At 33.7% G+C, this 21,289-nt stretch overlaps 1 protein-coding gene across 1 annotated transcript in view; it reads right to left on the reverse strand.

Moving 5' to 3' along the window:
* Positions 1-4,255: 4,255 nt before the first annotated feature.
* Positions 4,256-21,289, reverse strand: part of LOC138694979 (LIM domain only protein 3-like) — a 262,976-nt gene continuing 245,942 nt past the window's right edge. Inside the window, exons 5-6 of the mRNA XM_069819209.1 lie at positions 16,107-16,248; positions 4,256-13,487 (exon numbers count right to left, since the gene is read on the reverse strand). Coding sequence (XP_069675310.1) covers positions 13,290-13,487; positions 16,107-16,248 — 340 coding nt within the window. The 3' untranslated portion in view covers positions 4,256-13,289. The remainder of the gene's footprint in view (positions 13,488-16,106; positions 16,249-21,289) is intronic.

Consider the following 21,289-nt stretch of genomic DNA (forward strand, 5'->3'; position numbering starts at 1 on the left):
CATAAACGCAGAAAATAAAGCCTTATTTTTACCGTGTGAGCAAAACATATGTGTATCTTATCTGTCGCCTTCCATACAAGATAAGACATGTCGGTGAGATGACCTTATACTGTGCTTCTATTTATTACGAGCGTATCACGACCGATCTTATTTCACTCGAGGGTGCGACACTCGACCGAGTTCAAGTGAGCGATTTAACTCCAATGCAGCACTCTGCTAAGCACCATCTGTTCTCTTTCTTATTAAAGTTTTCGCTGTTTTCTATACCGCATTCTAACTCAATAATCTTAAAACTGTTGTAATCTAGCAATGACAATCTCCCGTATTTAAGCACATCATAACTTAGCAATTTGAGACGAAGATAAATCCAAACAAGACGAAGGCCATGGTTGTCGGAAGAAAAATAAAAAAGGTAAGTATGCGAATTCTAAATGAGGCAGTAGAGCAAGTGTACAGCTTCAAATATTTGGGATGTATTATAAGCAGTAACATGAACTGCAGCCAGGAAGTCAAAAGGAGGATAGCAATGGCCAAGGAAGCTTTTAATAGAATAAGGAGTATTATCTGCGAACTTCTGGAAAAATAACATAGGAGGAGACTAGTAAAGTGCTTTGAGTGGAGTGTGCCATTGTATGGGGCAGAAACATGGACATTACGACGAAGTGAAGAGAAGCGAATAGAAGCATTTGAAATGTGAATATGGAGAAGGAGGAACGTGTGAAATGGACAGACAGAATAAGAAATGGAGCTGTGTTGGAAAGAGTGGATGAAAAAAAATGCTGAAACTGATCACGATGAGAAAAAGGAATTGAAAGAGTGACTGGCTGAGAAGAAACTGCCTACTGAAGGATGCACTGGAAGGAATGGTGAACGGGAGAAGAGTTCGGGACAGAAGAAGATATCAGATGATAGACGACATTAAGATATGTGGATCACATACGGAGACTAAAAGGAAGGCAGAAAATAGGTAACATTGGAGAATGTTGGGTTTACAGTGAAAAACTGTCCTTGGAGAGAAAACTGTGAATACTTGCATACAGCGGGTGTTGTTTTGCTTTGAAAGAAGATAAGCTGTCTTGTAACTATTAAGCGACTTAGTACCTTTAGAATGTTAAGTCCTCAATTACTATTAGGGCGTTGGGAACTACTGACAGCAGCAATGCCAGCAATAACAGTCCCAGTGTAATAATAGTAATTGTTATGACGGAATCTGTAGCAATACAACAGCTATAGTTATAGGAGTTTAACAGTAATGGCGTAGAATGATAAACAAAACATATTATGTTGGTTCTTCTTGCTGGAAAGTAAAATAATATGGGGAAAGAACACAAGCACAGGTATACTATGTAGCATTTCATTTATTTATGCAATATACATTTAATTGTTTGTGAATGATTGTAGTCAATTCGCTAGACAGATATATTTACAATTTACAATTACATCGTGTAACACTTTTTTAATACTACAGTAATTTTCGTCACCATGTACTAACGTTCGGTTCAATATACTTAAAAAGCGTCTTTGTTTACTTTACATTAAGTTTAATAATGTTTATAAGTTCCAAACAACTTAACAGTTTGTTAGCATCGATATGAAGAAAGCGTTTGATGTTTCAATCTTACTCAGAATCCTACATAAATTTTCATAATGGATTGTCCTTTTATGTGTAATGATTCAATTATTTAAATAAAAGTATTAATATTATACAAAGTGGCGTCAATAAAACGTATTTAACCCTTAGATTGGCAACACTTCATTGCTCACACTAGTTTATTAAACCGTGTCTGACTGTAAAGAAAACAACTATCGCAATGTCTATATTTTATACATATATTGTACAATATTATAGTATTGTGAAATTTTAATTTTCCTACCAATTTTTATTCTATTGTTCTATTAAAATTATAGCATTAACCTGTTGTATCCTATAGGATACCTTGCGAATTTAAGGGTTAAGAGATTGTACACATAATGCTAAGTTACTTTTGTAAAGTATACGACTTTCAAAAGAAGACGCAATGTCCAACAGATACGAGAAGATACAAGTAATAGCAGAAACGATTGGTTTAACAATAGAGACATTGGAATAAATACAGAATAATAATATATTTCATCAATTTTGTCTAACTTTACCTCCCAACAAGCATAACCGAAAATAGAATTTAGACAAAAATGCTTTACATTTGCCTTGAACACTGCTCACCTCAGAACCCAGAAGGAAGGAAGTAAAAAATCTCAATTTTGAGATATGGTGAAATCAATGTTCCACCCTTTCTAAATGTTTCCCTTTTTAAACAGTATACCCAAGTGATATGAAACGTGATATTAATTATTTAATTTAAGAAGAGATTTTATTGCGTTATTTTATATATATATATATATATATATATATATATATATATATATATATAAATCCCACAAGGGTAGCTGCCCTTCAGTAAGGGTTGCTAAAAGACACAGCATACTAAACAAATAAAATAAAAATAAACATTTGCGGTATCACTATTTACGATATTTATTTCTAAATGGAAGCTACCCTTGGAAAAGTACTTTCATTCAATAATTACCAACAATCAAACAGAATATAAGGAAATTTAGGTGTACAGGTGATTACGTAAAATCTGAACAGAATATTTCATAACGTCTATAGCAATAATTTTCAAAATATTTAAAGGAATTCCAAAAGACTTAAAACAATCAACTGAGAATTTTGGAATTGTTTCCCTTGCTCCGAACAATAGGCCAAATACTTCAATCTGTCCTTTTATGTGACAATAATCTCTAAAGTATGGAATTGTAGGGTCATAGATAGTTTTCTTTTCTTCATGTACTGCTACAGGTTGTTCAACTGCAGTTTCAAAGCGCACGATGATAATTGCTCTGTCATTTTTTCTATCAATGGCAATACATCTGATCAAACTAGTTCATATACCGGTACGATCAACTAATAGACATACTGGTACATCACTTAATTTGCACCAAATTCATTATTGTATTGTTGTCAATATGTTTTTAAAATTTCATTCATTTATCATTTATACCTCCTTAGAAACTGAGGCATTTGCATAAAAAAAAAACAAAATAAAACCAGCATTATTTTTAAATTTCAAATATTTTTATAAATCAGCGTCAGGTTTTTTCAAAGCCTTGCATCTTCAGCCTATAAAAATTTCAGTACGATATCTTCTACAGTTCCTGAGATAATTGAGAAAAGGATGGCGAAGAAAAACCCAAGTTGTTAAGTCAGCCATATGCTTACAGCACAAGGAAATAATTGATAAACACAATTTCAACACAGCCATTATAGAGGGTGATTCATTAAGTTCTCCCTCCGGTTTATAGAGGCGATTCTTGAGTTATTTTGAACCAAAAATGTAAATTTATTTCAATTTCAATTTATTTAAATTCAAATATACAGAATAAAGAAATATAATTACAAAAACAAACAAAGAGAAATACAAATAAAATAATACAAGCAATATAAAAAGAAGATACAGTAGTATTAACAAAATTTGAGACCGAATGAGCAGCGCTCGTGCTCGGTCGCAGTTCAGATATAATATTAAAATAAAAAATAATAATAATAATAATATAAATAAATAAGTAAAATAAAATAGGAACTAAAATATAATTACAGCGGCAATGGAATTAAGTATATAATATAATATTAACACTAGAGAAGAATAATATCGCACGTGAAAAGTAGGATTAACACATATTTCAAAATTATAGAATACAAATATAATATAGGTTGATTAATTCATACACATAGGCTATAAATTTATTTAATCAAATTTAAGATATTAACACGTTTCTAATTTTCTTGTTATATGTTAGTGGGTTACATGTTAGAAGTTCTGGGTGTAATTTAGTTAAAGCATTGTACAACCGAGGGCCAAAATTTATGCCATGCTTTAGACCAGCAGATGTGAGACATTTAGGTTCTACTAATGTTGAATTAATATTTCGTCTTGTGTCATAATTGTGTGTCTGTAATACAAACTTATTACGATTTTTATGATAAAATTTTAACAGCGTATACTTATAAATTTGTTCAATATTAAATACATTAAATTCAGAATAAATTAATTTAGTTGGATAATCGAAACGTTTCTTCAAACAAATTTTAATTATTCGTTTTTGTAGTAAATTTAACGGACTAAGATTAATTTTTGTACTTCCACCCCAAACAATTATACCATATTGAATGATAGACTGAATAATGGCCAAATAAACATTTCGTAAAACTCTAATAGGTAAGTAGCAGCGAAGATTAACGAATTTATAAATTGTTTTACGAAGCCTCTTACAAAGATAAGTAATGTGATGAGGCCATTTTAAATTCTGATCAATAATGATACCCAGATATTTGACATACGTGGCTTCTTTCAAAGGTGGACATTTACAACTTTTGGGATCTAAACAATTTTCACTGTGTATTATTAGTCTATATTTATCGCTAAATTTTAAATTTTGAACACTGGCAGCTGTTAACGAAAAAGGAACTAAAGTTGATTTAGATATATTTAAAGAAAGGAAGTTGGAATTAAGCCATTTTTTAACAATGTTAGCACCTATATTAGCATTTCTATATGCTTCCTGCCAAGAAAAACCACTGAAAATAACTACTGTATCATCCGCATATGAATATATAGATCCATTAAATGTTTCTAAATTTATATTTAGCAGATCATTAACATATATTAGAAATAAAATAGGTCCCAAAATTGTTCCTTGCGGTACACCTATATCAATATATTTGTATTCACTAAATTGATCTTCAATTTTGGTCATTTGCCTTCTGTTACTAAAATATGATTGGAATAATTTTAAAACTATACCTCTAACTCCAATAGTATGTAGTTTGTCCAAAAGTAAATTATGATTGATAGTGTCAAAAGCTTTCCGTAGATCCAAGAAAATACCCAAACATTTGTTTCCGATATCTAGTTCATTGATAATTTTTCCAGTAACATTAATAAGAGCATCATCAGTAGAAATATTATTGCGGAAACCAAACTGATTTTTAGAGAGGATTTTATGTTTTTCTAAATAATTTATTAATCTATTCTTTAAACATTTTTCAAGCAATTTGGAAAATGTTGGAAGTAAAGATATAGGTCTATAGTTATTTAAATTATTTTTATCTCCAGATTTGTATATTGGAATTACTATGGCACATTTCAAAACATCTGGGAATATACCTTGCACAAAACATAAGTTAAAAGTATGAACCATGGGTTTTAATATATATTTGATAATAATTTTGAAAGTATTATTCTTAATTCCATCTATACCAGGAGCAACATTATTTTTTAACTTCTTAACCAAAATAATAATTTCATCTTCAGTTACAGGGAAAAGAAACATGGAGGAAGCTAAATGTTCATCTTGTGTCTCATTTTGTAGAGAAGAGTTAAAATTTGACTTATTAATGTTAGAAGTAACTTTGTGTCCTATCTCTGAAAAATAATTATTAAATTCGTTTGCAATCTCTTTTCTGCAATTTAATATTTCACCCTTATCGTTTTTTAACTCCTTGATTGGCTGTTTATTTTGTACATTTACATCTGTAGCTTCATTTATAACTTGCCAGAATTTTTTAGGTTCATTTTTGTATCTATCAAATTGGGATTCATAATATTTAATTTTCGTTTTTCGAATGATAAGAGTTAACATATTTCTATATGCTCTGTAGTAATTTTTTAGTTGTACGTTACTTGGATTCTTTTTAACTTTTAAAGCAAGTTTGTCTCTTGTACGAATAGAATTAATAATGCCGGCTGTGATCCAGGGTTTTATTTTCTTGGATTTATTAGAAATTTTCTGATTACTGTTTATAATAGTATGTTTATCTATATACTTTATGATTAAATTGTAGAAAATTTGAAAACAGGCATTGGCATCATTACAATTATAGACCGACTCCCAGGTTTTTTTTAGAAAATCTGTAATCAAATCAGGATAATTAATTTTTTGCATATTTTGTGATGAGAGAGTAACAGACGGCCTGGAATTGTATTCATTGTTAGACATTTTTAATAAACTAAAAACAATATAGTGATCGGTAATAGCACTAGATAGAACGCCAGGTATGAAGCTATAATTATTTTGAGTTTTTAGAAATATATGGTCGATGCATGTGCCAGAAATTATTGAAGGCCTAGTGATGGCATTTAAATAATTTACAAAACCATATTCATGGAGAATCAATTTCATAATCACGGAGTTACGGTAGGCTAATTTGAAAATGGCAGAAAAAACTTTTATTTCAGGATTTCACTAACAAAAATGCAAAAAATAAATAAATAAATAAAATACAAACAATTGGTTGTTTATGTAACAGTCTCTTTCATTTAGAGTGGATTAAAAATCACATTTTCGAAAATGCCTTCCTAAATCTCCGCACGGGTGTGAACCGCGCTTGTAGCATTTCGCAGCTTCACACGTTTGTTCTTTATTGTCGCTGCGGCATGCAGAATGCGTTGAAGCAACTCTTCACGTATTTGTATCTTAACCTTTCATCCATCCCCAGATGCGACTATGAACAACATGCTCGTAGTTATGGCAACAAACATGTCTAGCGCTCCATTCACTATGACGCGTTTCGAAAATGTGTTGTAACTCCGTAATTATGAATGTGATCCCATTAATTTATTTACATTTTTTCGTTCCAAATAACCTCAGGAATCACCTCATAAACCGGGAGAGAACTTGGTGAATCACCCTGTAGATAAGAAAGAAACTTTTTCCATTTCTTTCAAAATAAGACGAACACTATTAGAACCGTGATAAAATACAAATACTAAAACGAGATTACCATATAAAAACCAGATTGTGAGCAATTTTGAGGCAGATATTTAATATCTTCTTTAGACAAACATTTACATAAATTAAACTGTATTTCTTACCTAAAAATTGCAATAATTTTTACCGCATTTAAATCAAGCTCTTTCCTTCTTTTCCTCGCAAAGAATTCCGTATGGACTATCACGTTTTACCCCATATTTATCAACCCTTCAGTCCTTACACACCTTTTAAGAATTTCGGCAATATAGAGAGGTAAATACCAAGGTCAAAACTTTCAGTTGCCCATAACAAATTAATATGCTAGAGTATTTCTCAAGTGTCCGTAAGGGTCCCCGATTAGTTCTTGCTAGCTAATTCATACATATTTCGTTACATCACTGTCTCTGCACATATATTTAACAATCTCTCCAAAAAAAAAAAGTCATTGGATATTACAGATATCACCCCCTCCCCTATTAATCTGTGCAACAAGGATCCAATGCGGGTTTTATAAGGTCATGAGAGAAAGAATTCAATTCCTGTTCATTACGTCACAGATACATTAGCTGTGAAGTTTATATAGTTGAACTTCTATTATATCCATTAACTGATTTCCGGAAAGTGCGATGGTTAACAAAAACTCATTGGAATCATTTAAACTCATGTTACATCAAAACTTCGTTCTGAAAACTATATCTATTTACTGAAAAACATAGTCTTAAAAGTTTCAAATTTTCACGAGAATTATTGTCTAACTAGTGGCTTGTGCAACAAATGCTGCAAATTTAGTTAATTATAAGTACAAATAAAATGTTTCGTATTTATTTTCCAGAAAGATTACCAGACATTTTGAAATCTATTTGCTTCCATAATGATGAAGATATAACATTTAGTCCACACCTGTGGAGTAACGGTTAGCACGTCTAGACGCGAAACCAGGTGGCCCGGGTTCGATTCCCGGTAGGGACAAGTTACCTGGTTGAGGTTTTTTCCGGGGTTTTCCCTCAACCCAATATGAGCAAATGCTGAGTAACTTTCGGTGTTGGACCCCGGACTCATTTCACCGGCATTATCACCTTCATCTCATTCAGACGCTAAATAACCTAAGCTGTTAATAAGGCGTCGTAAAATAACCTACTAAAAAAATATAACATTTAAAGCAACATAATAACTCAATAATCCTGTCAAAAAATATCTCTTTTAAAAAGCTTCCTCTTTAATGTTTTTTATGCTAAATACTGTTTCTTGAACACATCTATCTTCAGTTCTTTGAGTTCTCCGTACAAAAAAATGATATGCTTGGCAGCGATCTCAGATTTAATCGATTAAACCAAAGGAATATGAAATTAATTTTGATAAGATACAGTTAAAATAGAAAGCATGACTCAATTTACTAATGCATCTTCCATATTACTGCACTACATCCTAGAAAAATTAGAGAATCACACATATAAGTATCTACACCGCCCAGCCACTAAATATATCAAAAAGACCCACACCACTTCAGTAATAACTGTAAAATATTTCATTTTTAATAGCAATATTGTTATGTTACGTAAGTTTTGTAGTTTTCACTAACTCTATATATACTATAGCCGTTACTCTGTAAATTATAGATATTAAGAACTAATTTAAGATATCCTCTACGCCTACTTATATAACCCCAAAAGGGTCCACTTTCATATCATCGATATATCAATAGCATTAATGTATATCATTAGTGACAAATACATCATGGCATAAATTGTGATAATATTGAAATTTTAATGTAATAATGTCATCAAACCTTCTTAAGTTTTGTAGTTTCTAAAATTCAATACACAGCTGCATTCAGAAAATTACGCACCAGAGGATCAGACCTATAAATTATTTTTAGTAAGTCTTGAGATTTTCCAAAAAAATTACACAAATGAAGATCGACATAGCTATTGGAATTATGGTGTCAGAGAATCTGAGCTCTACATATGTCAGCAATCCTCCAGGTCATGGTCTTCGTGTAATATTGTTTATTGTAGTGTGTGTGTTTTGTTTTATTCTGAAAAGCCATTAGTTCTCAAAACTGACGACAGATGGATTTTGGAAAATAGGAAAATTATGTAGGAAAATTGACATTTCACTGGAAACTACTATTTTTCTGAAAAACGTTGGGTTCCAAGCTTCAAAATGAGGGGTCATTTATTAATATCGGTTCAGCCGTTTTCCCGTAATTTTCATTACCAGTTCAAATTATTATAGCCTAATGGTAACTAAGTAACAATAAATGTACTGTAATGAGTCTATTTCAGCATACTTTTATGTTATAAAGAATGGTTTCCCTCCCAACAAGTTTCTGTGTGGGAATTCTAACTTTCAAGGCCTAACAATAATAGCCGTAAATACAGCAAAACCACGAACAGTAAATAGGTTGTATTTAAGTAAAATTTTATAGATTCCTTTATCTTTACAAGAGAATAAATAATTAGCTACGGTAACTATGGCGATAAACGAAGTTCAACTTATGTATAAATAATATATTAAACAAGTTAAAGCATTTAAAAGAACAAACACAAAGTTATCAAAATTAAGTTTACATAAGGGTCTTCTAAACAGTTCCCTTGTACTAAGGAAATTCAGTTGCTAACAAACTGCTAAGTTATAATCGATACATAATTAACCAGGCGTTAGTACAGAGTTTGGTGAAGTCGACCACAACTCCTCTACATACAAACTCACTGCCCTCACATATAGAACATCGATTCATCTCTCTCTCTCTCTTTGGTTTCACTATTACCAATCAGCTGAAATATGGCACAATTACATTGAAATGCTGAAACTTTTGCGTAGTCGTACGAAGTGAGATCTTTCCTTTTTAATAATTAAAAAGTCTTTTGAGCGGTTATCTTCAACTGTTTCAGACCATCGGAAGAAGTTTTTTTTTTATTTAGACGTACAAACACATCACATCATTTCGCAGTCAGAAAAACAAAGGCAACTCTGGAAATGTTCATAGAAACACCGACAGATGCCGTAGTCCGCAGTCATATCAACAATAGACAGTAAGCATGCAAGTGTGTTTCTATTATAACAGAGTCTTCAGTTCCATTGTAGGCTACCTCACAAAAAGAAATGCAGGAAATTATTATTCTTCTTCTTCTTAGAACTTCACAAGCTACGACGAAACAGATTAGCTTGTTCGTAATATAATAAATCGGAATGAACGTGAAGAAAAAGTCAAAGTTCTTCGTAACAAGAATTTAAGTATTGAGAAGCGAGAGCAAATGTCTTGTTCTTGATTTACACTAAGAAAAACTTTAAAATAATTAACTATATTCTTCACATATATCAATGTTCGTTCTCGAAATGAAATAGCGGTAACTTACGTAACAATTAAAAAGTAATAAAATTATAATTATTTATTTAAATGGCATTTGAATTGCACATACTTCTTAAAAATAATCTTCTGGAAGAATTCACTTTCAAGATTGTTCGTCAGTTTGGAATGTGAACGTAAAAGGACGGACTGGCTGCATGGAGTACGTTGAAGGTTATGTTCTACCGTCATACCGCTCTCCATTAATCAGAGCTACAAATTGCGTACTGCAGAAATTAAAACCAAGTACAACACAGAGCAAATGAACGGCCGTTGATTTTATAAACACGATTAAAGTATTAAAGTTGCGATTCTGGGTATTATTAAGTAAAAATAATAACAATAAAATAGTAATTTTTACAGATAATTCAGATTCTGTGAGTTCTAAATGTATGATCTTAAATATACCCAGAGTGATGAATTTTCAAGGGAAGATAAAATAATTCATAATATGAATTCCCTCGGCTGAAAATTGAATCAGGATGTCTCCTATCGGACATTTAGGGCATTAGCAACCTGACGAAGTACCGGTATTAAAAATTACTAACAGAAAATTTCAACAAAACTTTGATAAATTTAATATAGGTCTTTTCCTTCACCAATGGATTGTTAACATATTAGTTTTGTTATTACTTTAGTCAAAATACTCATGTGTTAGTAATTTTAGTATATTTCACATCCTGTGCAGATATTTACCTGAAGAGATAGTAAGAAGAAATAAATTTGCATAGCAGCTTCTGGAATCAAACGCTGGATCTCCCAATGCATGTCACTAGATCTTTCAGCTCGGGTCCGGTATGAAATCGGGCTCACACTCGCCAAGTTTGAATCTAAATAACGTAAACTTGAATTAAATTTCATATTATGATTTTGTATTTAAAATAAAGATGATATATATCATAGTCACTAAAGGAAAGGCCACGATTTCTTTCATAAATTCCTAACCTATAGGCCTACATCGTATAGATATTACTTTTCAGTACTGATAATTAATATGTTCATAATTCGATGAGAATAAAAACTTTTAGATACATAATTAAATGGAAATTGAGTTCTAGATTTTGGAGTTCTTCTGTTTTCAATATTAAAGAACTCATAAAACAATTAAATTAATATTGAAGCAAAATCATAAAAATCGAAATGAAATAAATAGCAAAAATTTTACATGCAATGTCTCCTATACCGAAAATAACAAAATTAATTTTTTTTTTTTTTTTTTTTGTAATTATGAACAGTTAATAGAGATCTTTCGTCAATTGTCTTCGGTTATACTTCAGAATATAATATAATATAAAGAAAGCACTACTAAAAAGTGCTTAAAATCTTATCAAAGTATGAACTGCTAGAAAATAAATGCAGACTCCTGTTGCCTTGGAGATACACAGAATCTCGTGAATTGACAAAAGAAATGCGTATTAAGTAATGATATTTTTATATTGATGATTAACTGATATTGGATTTCATACAGACTCTGTATATATCGATAAAGGAACTTAGAAGTTAGTTACATTTTATTCTTCATAAAATATTAATGAAATGGTATACATTATCATTATGACAGTGTAGGCCTATGTAGTGAATTTTGGCATTTATCGTTAACGAAACGAAATCCTATCACTTAATTAGATTCTGATTCCTTAATATTATTTTCACGCTTCACACTTCTAACACAAATTCAAGAAACAGAATATTTGGCGAAATGATGGACTCTTCCCGCCAGGATTACGAAATGCAATCACGTGACTATGCAGAAGATTTGGAACAGCTATAAGATGGCACATTCTTACAGAAATTTTAGGCTATATGAACGTCACTGTATGTTCAAGATTTCGCTGTTCATAGTTATTTTTTTGAATTACCGTTTCAAAGACGTACATAAATAATTTAATATGCGCTCAAGTAAGAATAAATTCCGTTTTGGATTTTATGCTAAAAAAACATTATTTATGATCCCAAAAGGCAATAAGGTGCTATTTAATTTCATTTATAGATTGTACGGCAGATAATATAATTAATTTTGTATAAATTTGCATAAATGTCTATAAATTTATTGTAATAACTTTTAAAATTATTTTACGATTTGTGAAATTGGAATTCTAAAAACGAATCACTGCGCGTACAAAATATGTCTGTGACATGGACCGTAATTTGTAGCAAAAAAAAAATGCGACAAAAAGTAGATACATTTAATTTTTTTTTTTTCGAACTTTCGGGGGTGTGTTGCACCATATTGTCCATCTGATATTATTATTTCGCCATTTTGAAGGAAAAAAAAATTAAGGAAAGCTGTCGGGATAGATTTCATATTCATCACCATTTCGTGTTTTTGATTTGAAATAAAGAAACACTAATACGTTACTAAAAAAATTATTAGCCTGGATTTCATATGTATGTTTGCGAAATAAATTGACTCGTAGATACTGAATAAAAATAAACAAAAAATCTGGAATCACTCTTCCCGGGTTCTCAGCCAGGTGAGTTGGAGATTTGCTTCCAAGCTTTCGACGGCTAGCTCTGCCATCTTCTTCAGGGAATGAAGTGATGTCTAGCCGGTATATATGCAATAGTAGGGTCCCACATCACTTCATTCCCTGAAGAAGATGGCAGAGCTAGCCGTCGAAAGCTTGGAAGCAAATCTCCAACTCACCTGGCTGAGAACCCGAGAAGAGTTATTCTACATCAAACGCCGGGAAAGCCTCAAGTCATACAAACAAAATCTGACCAATAAATAGAAGAAATCGCTGTACACGAAAATACAGCATGTCCCAATCACTTTTAAGTTTTTATGTACGCTGAAAACGTCAAGTTTTAGCGGAAAAATATAATTTATTTTGCAGAAACACAAGACTTACTCTTAAATATACCTCATATGTTAAGTAAATGAAAACTATGCTCAGTAATTTTAACAAGAAGGCTCCATCAATTGGCCAAATATAGACAACGCAACTGTCCGAAATATCACCAAAAAGTAGGCAAATATAACTCAGTACTAACGAGATAGGGTGCGCCGTCCAGAGACAATACAAGCGTCGGTAAGCTGCCCGGCATCGCGAGTTCGAAACCCGTCTGGCACAACATTTCCCTAAGACAGAACACGTTCCCTCAGCAGCCAGTCCGTCACTGAAGATGGCAGCACTTGTCACATCTAATTTCACCTCCCCGCCCCGAGTTGTAGGGAGGTTGGGGACTTGATGTGGCTGGCGGTGGCCAACTGGTGGGCCACGAGGTGCCCTGCTGTGGCCATGTTGTTGTTCAGGTCCCCCGCCGAAGAAGCAACTGAATTTGTTGCCCGGATACCCGCTGACGTCACGGCTGTGCCATTCACTAGAGATGACGTCACAGACCCGGGCTGTAAAACACGTCATACCGAATCAGCGAGAGTTGAAACAAAAGAGTGTAAGAGTCCGGTTTCACCAATGTTAATTAACTTAACAAAAATGATGTTTATGATTATATTAATGAATAACTTTTTTTACTAATGACGTGTACTTGACTTTTCGTCATTCAGCCGTATGGACCCAGTTGTGTAGATCAATTTACCGACAGAGGAGTGGCCCAGGGTGCGCCATACGCTACACTCGCGTTGAGATGAGATGAGATGAGATGAGATGAGATGAGATGAGATGAGATGAGATGAGATGAGATGAGATGAGATGAGATGAGATGAGATGGGATGGGATGAGATGAGATGTGATGTGTGATGAGATGAGATGTGATGTGTGATGAGATGAGATGAGATGAGATTAGATGAGATGAGATGAGATGTGTGATGAGATGAGATGTGTGATGTGATGAGATGTGATGTGATGTGTGATGAGATGAGATGAGATGTGTGATGAGATGGGATGAGATGAGGTGAGATGAGATGATGTGTGATGTGATGTGTGATGAGATGAGATGTGATGTGTGATGAAATGAGATGAGATGTGATGTGTGATGTTATGTGTGATGAGATGTGATGTGTGATGAGATGAGATATGTGATGTGATGTGTGATGAGATGAGATGAGATATGAGATGAGATTAAATGTGATGAGATGAGATGAGATGTGATGTGTGATGAGATGAGATAAGATGTGATATGTGATGTGATGAGATGAGATGAGATGCGATATGTGATGAGATGTGATGAGATATGTAATGAGATGAGATAAGATTAGATGTGATGTGATGAGATGAGATGAGATGAGATGAGATGAGATGAGATGAGATGAGATGAGATGAGATGAGATGAGATGAGATGAGATGAGATGAGATGAGATGTGATGTGATGTGATGTGATGTGATGTGATGAATTGTGATGTGATGTGTGATGAGATGGGATGAGATGAGATGTGATGTGATATGTGAAAGAGATGTGATGAGATGAGATGAGATGAGATGAGATGAGATGAGATGAGATGAGATGAGATGAGATGAGATGAGATGAGATATGAAGGAGATTTGCTGGAATGTCATAGGGGAACCGGAGCCCCCGGAGAAAATCCCTGTTACCTGGAACATGGGCATGCCCAGCACGTAGTTACACCGGGGATCGAACCCGGGCCCACAGGATTATACGTCGAGCGCTCTAGCCACTAGACCACAGTGGCGGCTTAATGAATTAATTAGGAAACAATAATTAAGACATGTGGAAAAAGTTTTAATTCACAATGTCAAACTACTAGCAAATAATGTGCATAAATATTTTCATTATGTTGTGACAAATAGTTTCTGAGAAGGGAAAAAAAAATATATATATTACTCAAATGTTTTATTATTGTCAACTGAAGCGAAGTAATCCCAGTTACTTATTGTGGGTATCAATCAACTCAACAGGATCTGTTTTATGATTGGTGAAAATTTTGTTTGTCTATCTGCCATAGTTCTGGAAAAATACAATTTCTTTTGAGGTAAAGTAAAGCATACGGTACAACTGGGAAAAACTACCAAATTTCCATAAAGTGTGAGAATCATTCTTCTCTTTTAAGGTTCTTAACGGTGTGCAATATACAGAGTGATCCATGACTAAAGACCCGAGCTTTAGCAATCAGTTTTACAGATCATTTTCAGTATAAAATGCCATATGAATATAGGTCCGAGTACCATAGTTTCAAAGTTATTCGTAAAAATCCATTAGGTTTTGGAGTCCCTTGCATCGTAATACAAACATTGGAACGTAAATTAAACGCAGGGTTGAGCTGTGACGTGAAGTACGGGGGTGAAGGGAAAGACAGATCTGGCGATTATCAGCTGCACTCATCAGGGACAGTCGTTTCGACATACGGAACGCTGCGCGTGTCATTCACATCCGTGCGACCAAGCGCACTGACGTGGAAGAAGATACATTTGAAAATCTGCTTCCAAACTGAGATATGTTTATTTCATGATTAATACATTATTTTGAATTAATATTTGTGTGTATTTTAAGTGAATAATTCTTAGCTCTGTTCAAAATCACTGCTATTTCGTAGAATTCAATCAGCTGTAACTCCTTTAACGGTTGATAAATGATCGGACATATATTCATATGACATATTATGCTCAAAATGACCTATTTAACTGATTTCTAAAACACGAGTTATTAGTGAATCACCCTATATATTTTTAACTTGATTATTTAACGACGCTGTATCAACTACGAGCTTATTTAGCGTCGATGAAATTGGTGATAGGGAGATGATATTTGGCGAGATGAGGCCGAGGATTTCCTATAGATTACCTGACATTTGCCCTACGGTTGGAAAAACCCAACCAGGTAATCATTCCAAGCGGAATCGAATCCGCGCTCAAGCGCCTTAGCCAACTGAGCTACGCTGGTGACGAGAGTATATTAATTTCTCCCGAATATGTGAGATGAACGTCGATTTGAAAATTTGTTTCAAGTTACTATCGATGGTGAAATGAAAGTGAGATCCCTGGCATTCATAAATAAGTGGCCATTGGTGAAACCGGCTCAATGTACTGAAAACCATGGTCGATTCACTCACCGGTAGATGGCTGGTTTGTCGCTTGATGTGGGCGAGGCTGGGCGGGTTGTACGCCATGTTGGCGAACACAAGACGTTCCTCGTAGTCGTACTCGCAGAGGATCTTGTTCTCGCACAGGTAGAAGCGATCGCCCACGCAGAACCTGCAACACAGCAATACTGACACTTTCCAGTACATGTTCAACTCTCGCTCCATTAAGAAATCACAGAGAACTACAACCCTTCTCCGACTTCATCCGAGTACCACGTGTATCTGCAAAAGTTCACTTGTCTATTTCATAATTATCTAATTACACTGAAAAACAAATGTTTACTTTTCGTCATGCTCCGAAAAAAATAGGTGAATTTTACTCATATGTGTGCTCTAAATCTGAATTTAAAAACCCAAATAGCTCCATCACGTACCATTTTACGGGGAAAATGAATTGAATTTTTTTATGACAAAACTTGTTTTTAATTTTTCGCTGCTAGTTATAAAATTACAACACACTAGGGATTCAAAATTCCTCATAATACTTGAAAAATGTGTACTGGATACAAAAATTATGTAACATAGTTTAAAACACAACAACAATAAAAATATTTCATAACATATAATGAGAAAAATCTCGAAATTTGAACTTACATTTAAAATAATTTTCTGGATGACTTCTGTTTATAACTAGACCCGGGACTGTATTTTACAAGGAACCAACAATAGTCTGCAAGCATAATGGATGATGATCTTCCTTTATATCGCCTTTCCATTTCAGATATTTCTTGATGAAATCTTTCCCCATGCTCGTCCTTACCGCTCCAAAGTTAGGAGGAAATAAATCCAAATGAGAATGTAAAAAGTGTACTTTGAGAGACATATTACACTCCATTTTGTCTTATGTATTTAACATGATTTCCACAACAAGTTCTATGTAATTCTCTGCCCTAAAATTTCCAAGGAAATTTTAGCAAACGTCTTTGAAAGCGCGCCTTGCCATTCTTTCTGTAACGGAAAGTTTTTCCTCAAACAAAGGATCAGCCATAATTTTGTGAATTTGTGGACCGATAAAAATGCCCTCTTTGAATTTTCCTTCACTCAAACTGGTTAACTTTTCCTTTAAATACTGAAAATCACACCCTTGTTTGTTCACTGCACAGACCTGACTTTGAACTGTTATGAAATTTACTTAATAGAAGGGACCAATATCCGTTTATTTAATAGAAGTACAAAATAACATGCCAACAACCATAATAAACCGTAAATAAGTCATAAACTCATAAAATGCATTAGCTTTTGTTTTGGTTTATACCTCCAACCCGCGCCAGATGTTTCCTGGGTGAGCACTTATCGAAAAGTGAAATCATAGTATATCTTAAAAACCTTACGTGATACGAAGAACAGAGATGCATTTTCGGATTCAGCGCACATCAAACCATAAGGAACACACTGTTTTAAGTCGGAGAAAAATTCTTGTTGTTCAGTGTCATTTCTAATGTTTATGCTCGAGGGTCAAATAGATAAAACGTTACGGAAGTTCAACGTCAGACGTCATTTGCTGAGCAATGGCAATGAGTTACATATTCTGATATCACTTGCTTAGCAAAGGATCAGACTCTTGCATTGATACAGTGTCTGCTAGACGGGCAGATTTACTTTCTTGTATGAATTATATTTCTTATTTCTCTTATCGCAGACCCATACTAACGGCTATCCAACAAACCACTTAAGATAAAACACAGTAATTCCATTATAAATACTAGTATGCTACAGATATATGGTATAACTTGCTTACTTATGGTTTTAAGGAACCCGGAGGTTTACTGCCGCCCTCACATAAGCCCGCCATCGGTCCCTATCCTGAGCAAGATTAATTCAGTCCCTACCATCATATTCCACCTCCCTCAAATCCATTTTAATATTATCCTCCCATCTACGTCTCGGCATCCCAAAAGGTCTTATTCCCTCCGGCCTCCCAACTAACACTCTATAAGCAGATATAGGGTATATTAATCAATAAAGAAATAAAGGAAAAATAATAATAATAATTAACAATTCAAAACTTAAATTTATTAGGAGTTACTGTGAGGCACACTTAGTACAACAAACACAACTTTGTGTTTTATATAGGGTGTTCCAACAATAATTTGTGGGATTTAATAATGTGAATAAATGCAAGAAATGCAGATAACAGAGCAGATAGCAGTGTCGCCAACCCAATAATAACAATATTGTCAGAACATTGCGCCATGATCTTGTTGTTGGTTTGTCGGCGCTATTATCTGTTTTATTTATTTATTTATTTATTTATTTATTTATTTATTTATTTATTTATTTATTTATTTATTTATTTATTTATTTATTTATTTATTTATTTATTTATTTATTTATTTACATATTAAATCCGATGGGTTTTGGGACACTCTTTACTTCACTTTTATTTCTGAAGTCTGATAATTTTACTTTTATTTCTTTAATAATTTTCTCTTTGGGAGTAATGCCGTGATAGTAGGGAGAAATCTGTAATAATTACTGGCAATCGCATCTCTGGAAAGTCTATTGTGATTCACTTGCATACGGCCGTTTCTAGGCAACATATGACGTCATCTTCGCAATAACAGTCTGTTAACGTAATGGATATATTATTTTGGTCACCGTCGAATCAGAGGCTGATTGTGACTGACTTGCATTTGTATCGAACGTAGATATAGCTACAGTTTCCCGCCAACTCCAAGTTTACAGGCGAGTAACGCGGGCTGCCTAAACAATAAGGAACGTCACAATGACGCAGGGGGAGAGGGAGATAACTTGAAACTGATAGCAGGAAATGGCGTAGAGAGCAGATACCGAGTTGCTAAGAAGTTGCTCGCTATCTGTTGGTCAACTTCGGCAATATGGCTTCCAGTTGCAGAAAGGGAAATGTGCGCAGCAAACTCCCGTAATGATGTTTTCGCAAACTTCACGTCCTTATCCCCGATCGCCCATGTCCGTTTTCGTGAACAAATTGTCGCATTCCATTTCAACGGCCCAATCGCAGTTCAGGCGGTATCTGTACAGAAGAGAAGTGAATTTTAATCCTTGATAGACCCTATGAAAATTGGGGAATGAGTGGTAAGATGTTTTAATATAGGATTCCTGTAGACTAAGTACTAACTTTTATTTCTTTGATAGTCTAGTGGCCAGTTTTTCCAAGTATTGTTAGAAAATTTAACGACTGTTAAACTCTAAACAGTTTACGATGAAAGAGTAATGGAACGGAGAAAAATTCTCTCCGGCGCCGGGATTTGAACCCGGGTTTTCAGCTCTACGTGCTGATGCTTTATCCACTAAGCCACACCGGACACCACCCCGGCGTCGGACAGAATTGTCTCTGATTAAGTTCCAACTCTTGGGTTCCCTCTAGTGGCCGCCCTCTGCACTACGTCATAGATGTCTATGAACATAGGACGGAAGTCCACGCATGTGCTGAGGTGCACTCGTTATGAGTGACCAGTTGGCCGGGATCCGACGGAATAAGCGCCGTCTTAAATCACGAAGTGATTTACGCATATCATATATATTATTTTAATGTACCGGCGCCGGAGATAATTTTTTTCCGTTCCATTACTCTTTCATCGTATGATGACGCAGAATATCTGCATGGAAATACAATATGTACTTCGGTACATTAAAATAATATAGCTAAACAGTTTGTTAAGGGGAGGCAGAGGTAAAATTTTCGAACAAAACTGAAGAAAAAATGAAAATTTGGTTTTTTTCCATTTTTATTATCTTTATTTTCATATTCCGATGTTAGTTTTTGATTATGTGCCCTTAAAAGTATGAAATTAAAACCAAGATATTATTCCCATAATAAACTAATACTTACATTATTTATATACCTTCTCTGAACATATAAATAAAAAGAAATATTGAAAATTTCTTACAATTTGTTGCATGGAGCATTTTATATCAAACGATATAAAGTTTTATAAAATTATTAATATTTACAGAACTATTGTACTCAGAAAGTTGAAACTTGGTATGGCCATTACTAATAACATACTTTAGTATCCATAATCAATTTCAAACAAATCGGATAAATTTTGTGGATTTTGAAATATTCTCCTCTGCCTCCCCTTAATTAATAAAATTGTATGTTTTCAACACCAGTTTGGTTTAACAGATTGTTAACAGTTTGTTAATTTTAAATATAAGATTTCGGGCAGTTACTCGTTTAACAGTTAGTTAAATATGGCCGATGTCTCCACAGCTGTTCGAACAGAAGTTGCGAAATTAATATTTTGTGTTTCTCTGTAGGGAATGTTTAGCATATGACTGGTAATATAACATTTAAAAAATACTTTGGACTGTTTAAATACATCAGTGTTATTTTATTTCTTTCGTATTTCGTATCCATAATAGCAATGAGGAAATATAACCTTACTTTGTAATTATTATTCAGCACGTTACCTGCAACTTTCATTTGTCAACTGTTTGTTTATGGAGCGTGGCCTACTATAACAGGTTGTCATTTTATGCAAGTTTCATGACTCACTCTATAATATAGAACTTAAAGATTAATTTTAGCCAATCAAAAATTGTCTTACATGTGTAGAATCATTACCAACTACTGTTGAGTAGTTAAAATAGTGCTAACAAACGTTATAGTTAAGCGTTGGTTATCTCAAACAAAATTATGTTGAACAAATGGAAATTCCATTAACAAAGCGTTAAAAATAAACAGACTGTTAATTTAACATTCGTTAAGCAAAATTAAATATTACTTGGACAAACTGGTCATAATACTTATATCATTATTTGATAGATAAATAAGTTCGTAGCGTTTTTATTCATCACAACACTGCGTTGCTAGGAGATTGTTTAACGTTTTTCATTTGTCATTTGTTATTTGGAGTGTTATGCTTGTAAATATCCCTTGAATTTTGAGGATTTGATTAAAGTTTGTGATATTTGTCGGCTAAAAAAATGGAGTGTCGAGTGGAAAAAAAAAAAACGAACACGTCCGACATAGGCCTATTCTTCTGTTTGAGTTTAATAGAGGAACAAAGGTAACGCAGGGAGGCTCAAAATATTCGTGCCGTGTACGGGGAGAATGCCATCGGAGAAAGCACTGCAAGAAAATAGTTTTGTCGTTTCAACACACAACACCCCGTACAAAAAGTTTATTATTTAGGATTATTATAGATCAGCATTTACGTTGGGATAAA

This window comes from Periplaneta americana, chromosome 2, assembly GCF_040183065.1.
Source record: "Periplaneta americana isolate PAMFEO1 chromosome 2, P.americana_PAMFEO1_priV1, whole genome shotgun sequence".
NCBI lineage: Eukaryota > Metazoa > Arthropoda > Insecta > Blattodea > Blattidae > Periplaneta > Periplaneta americana.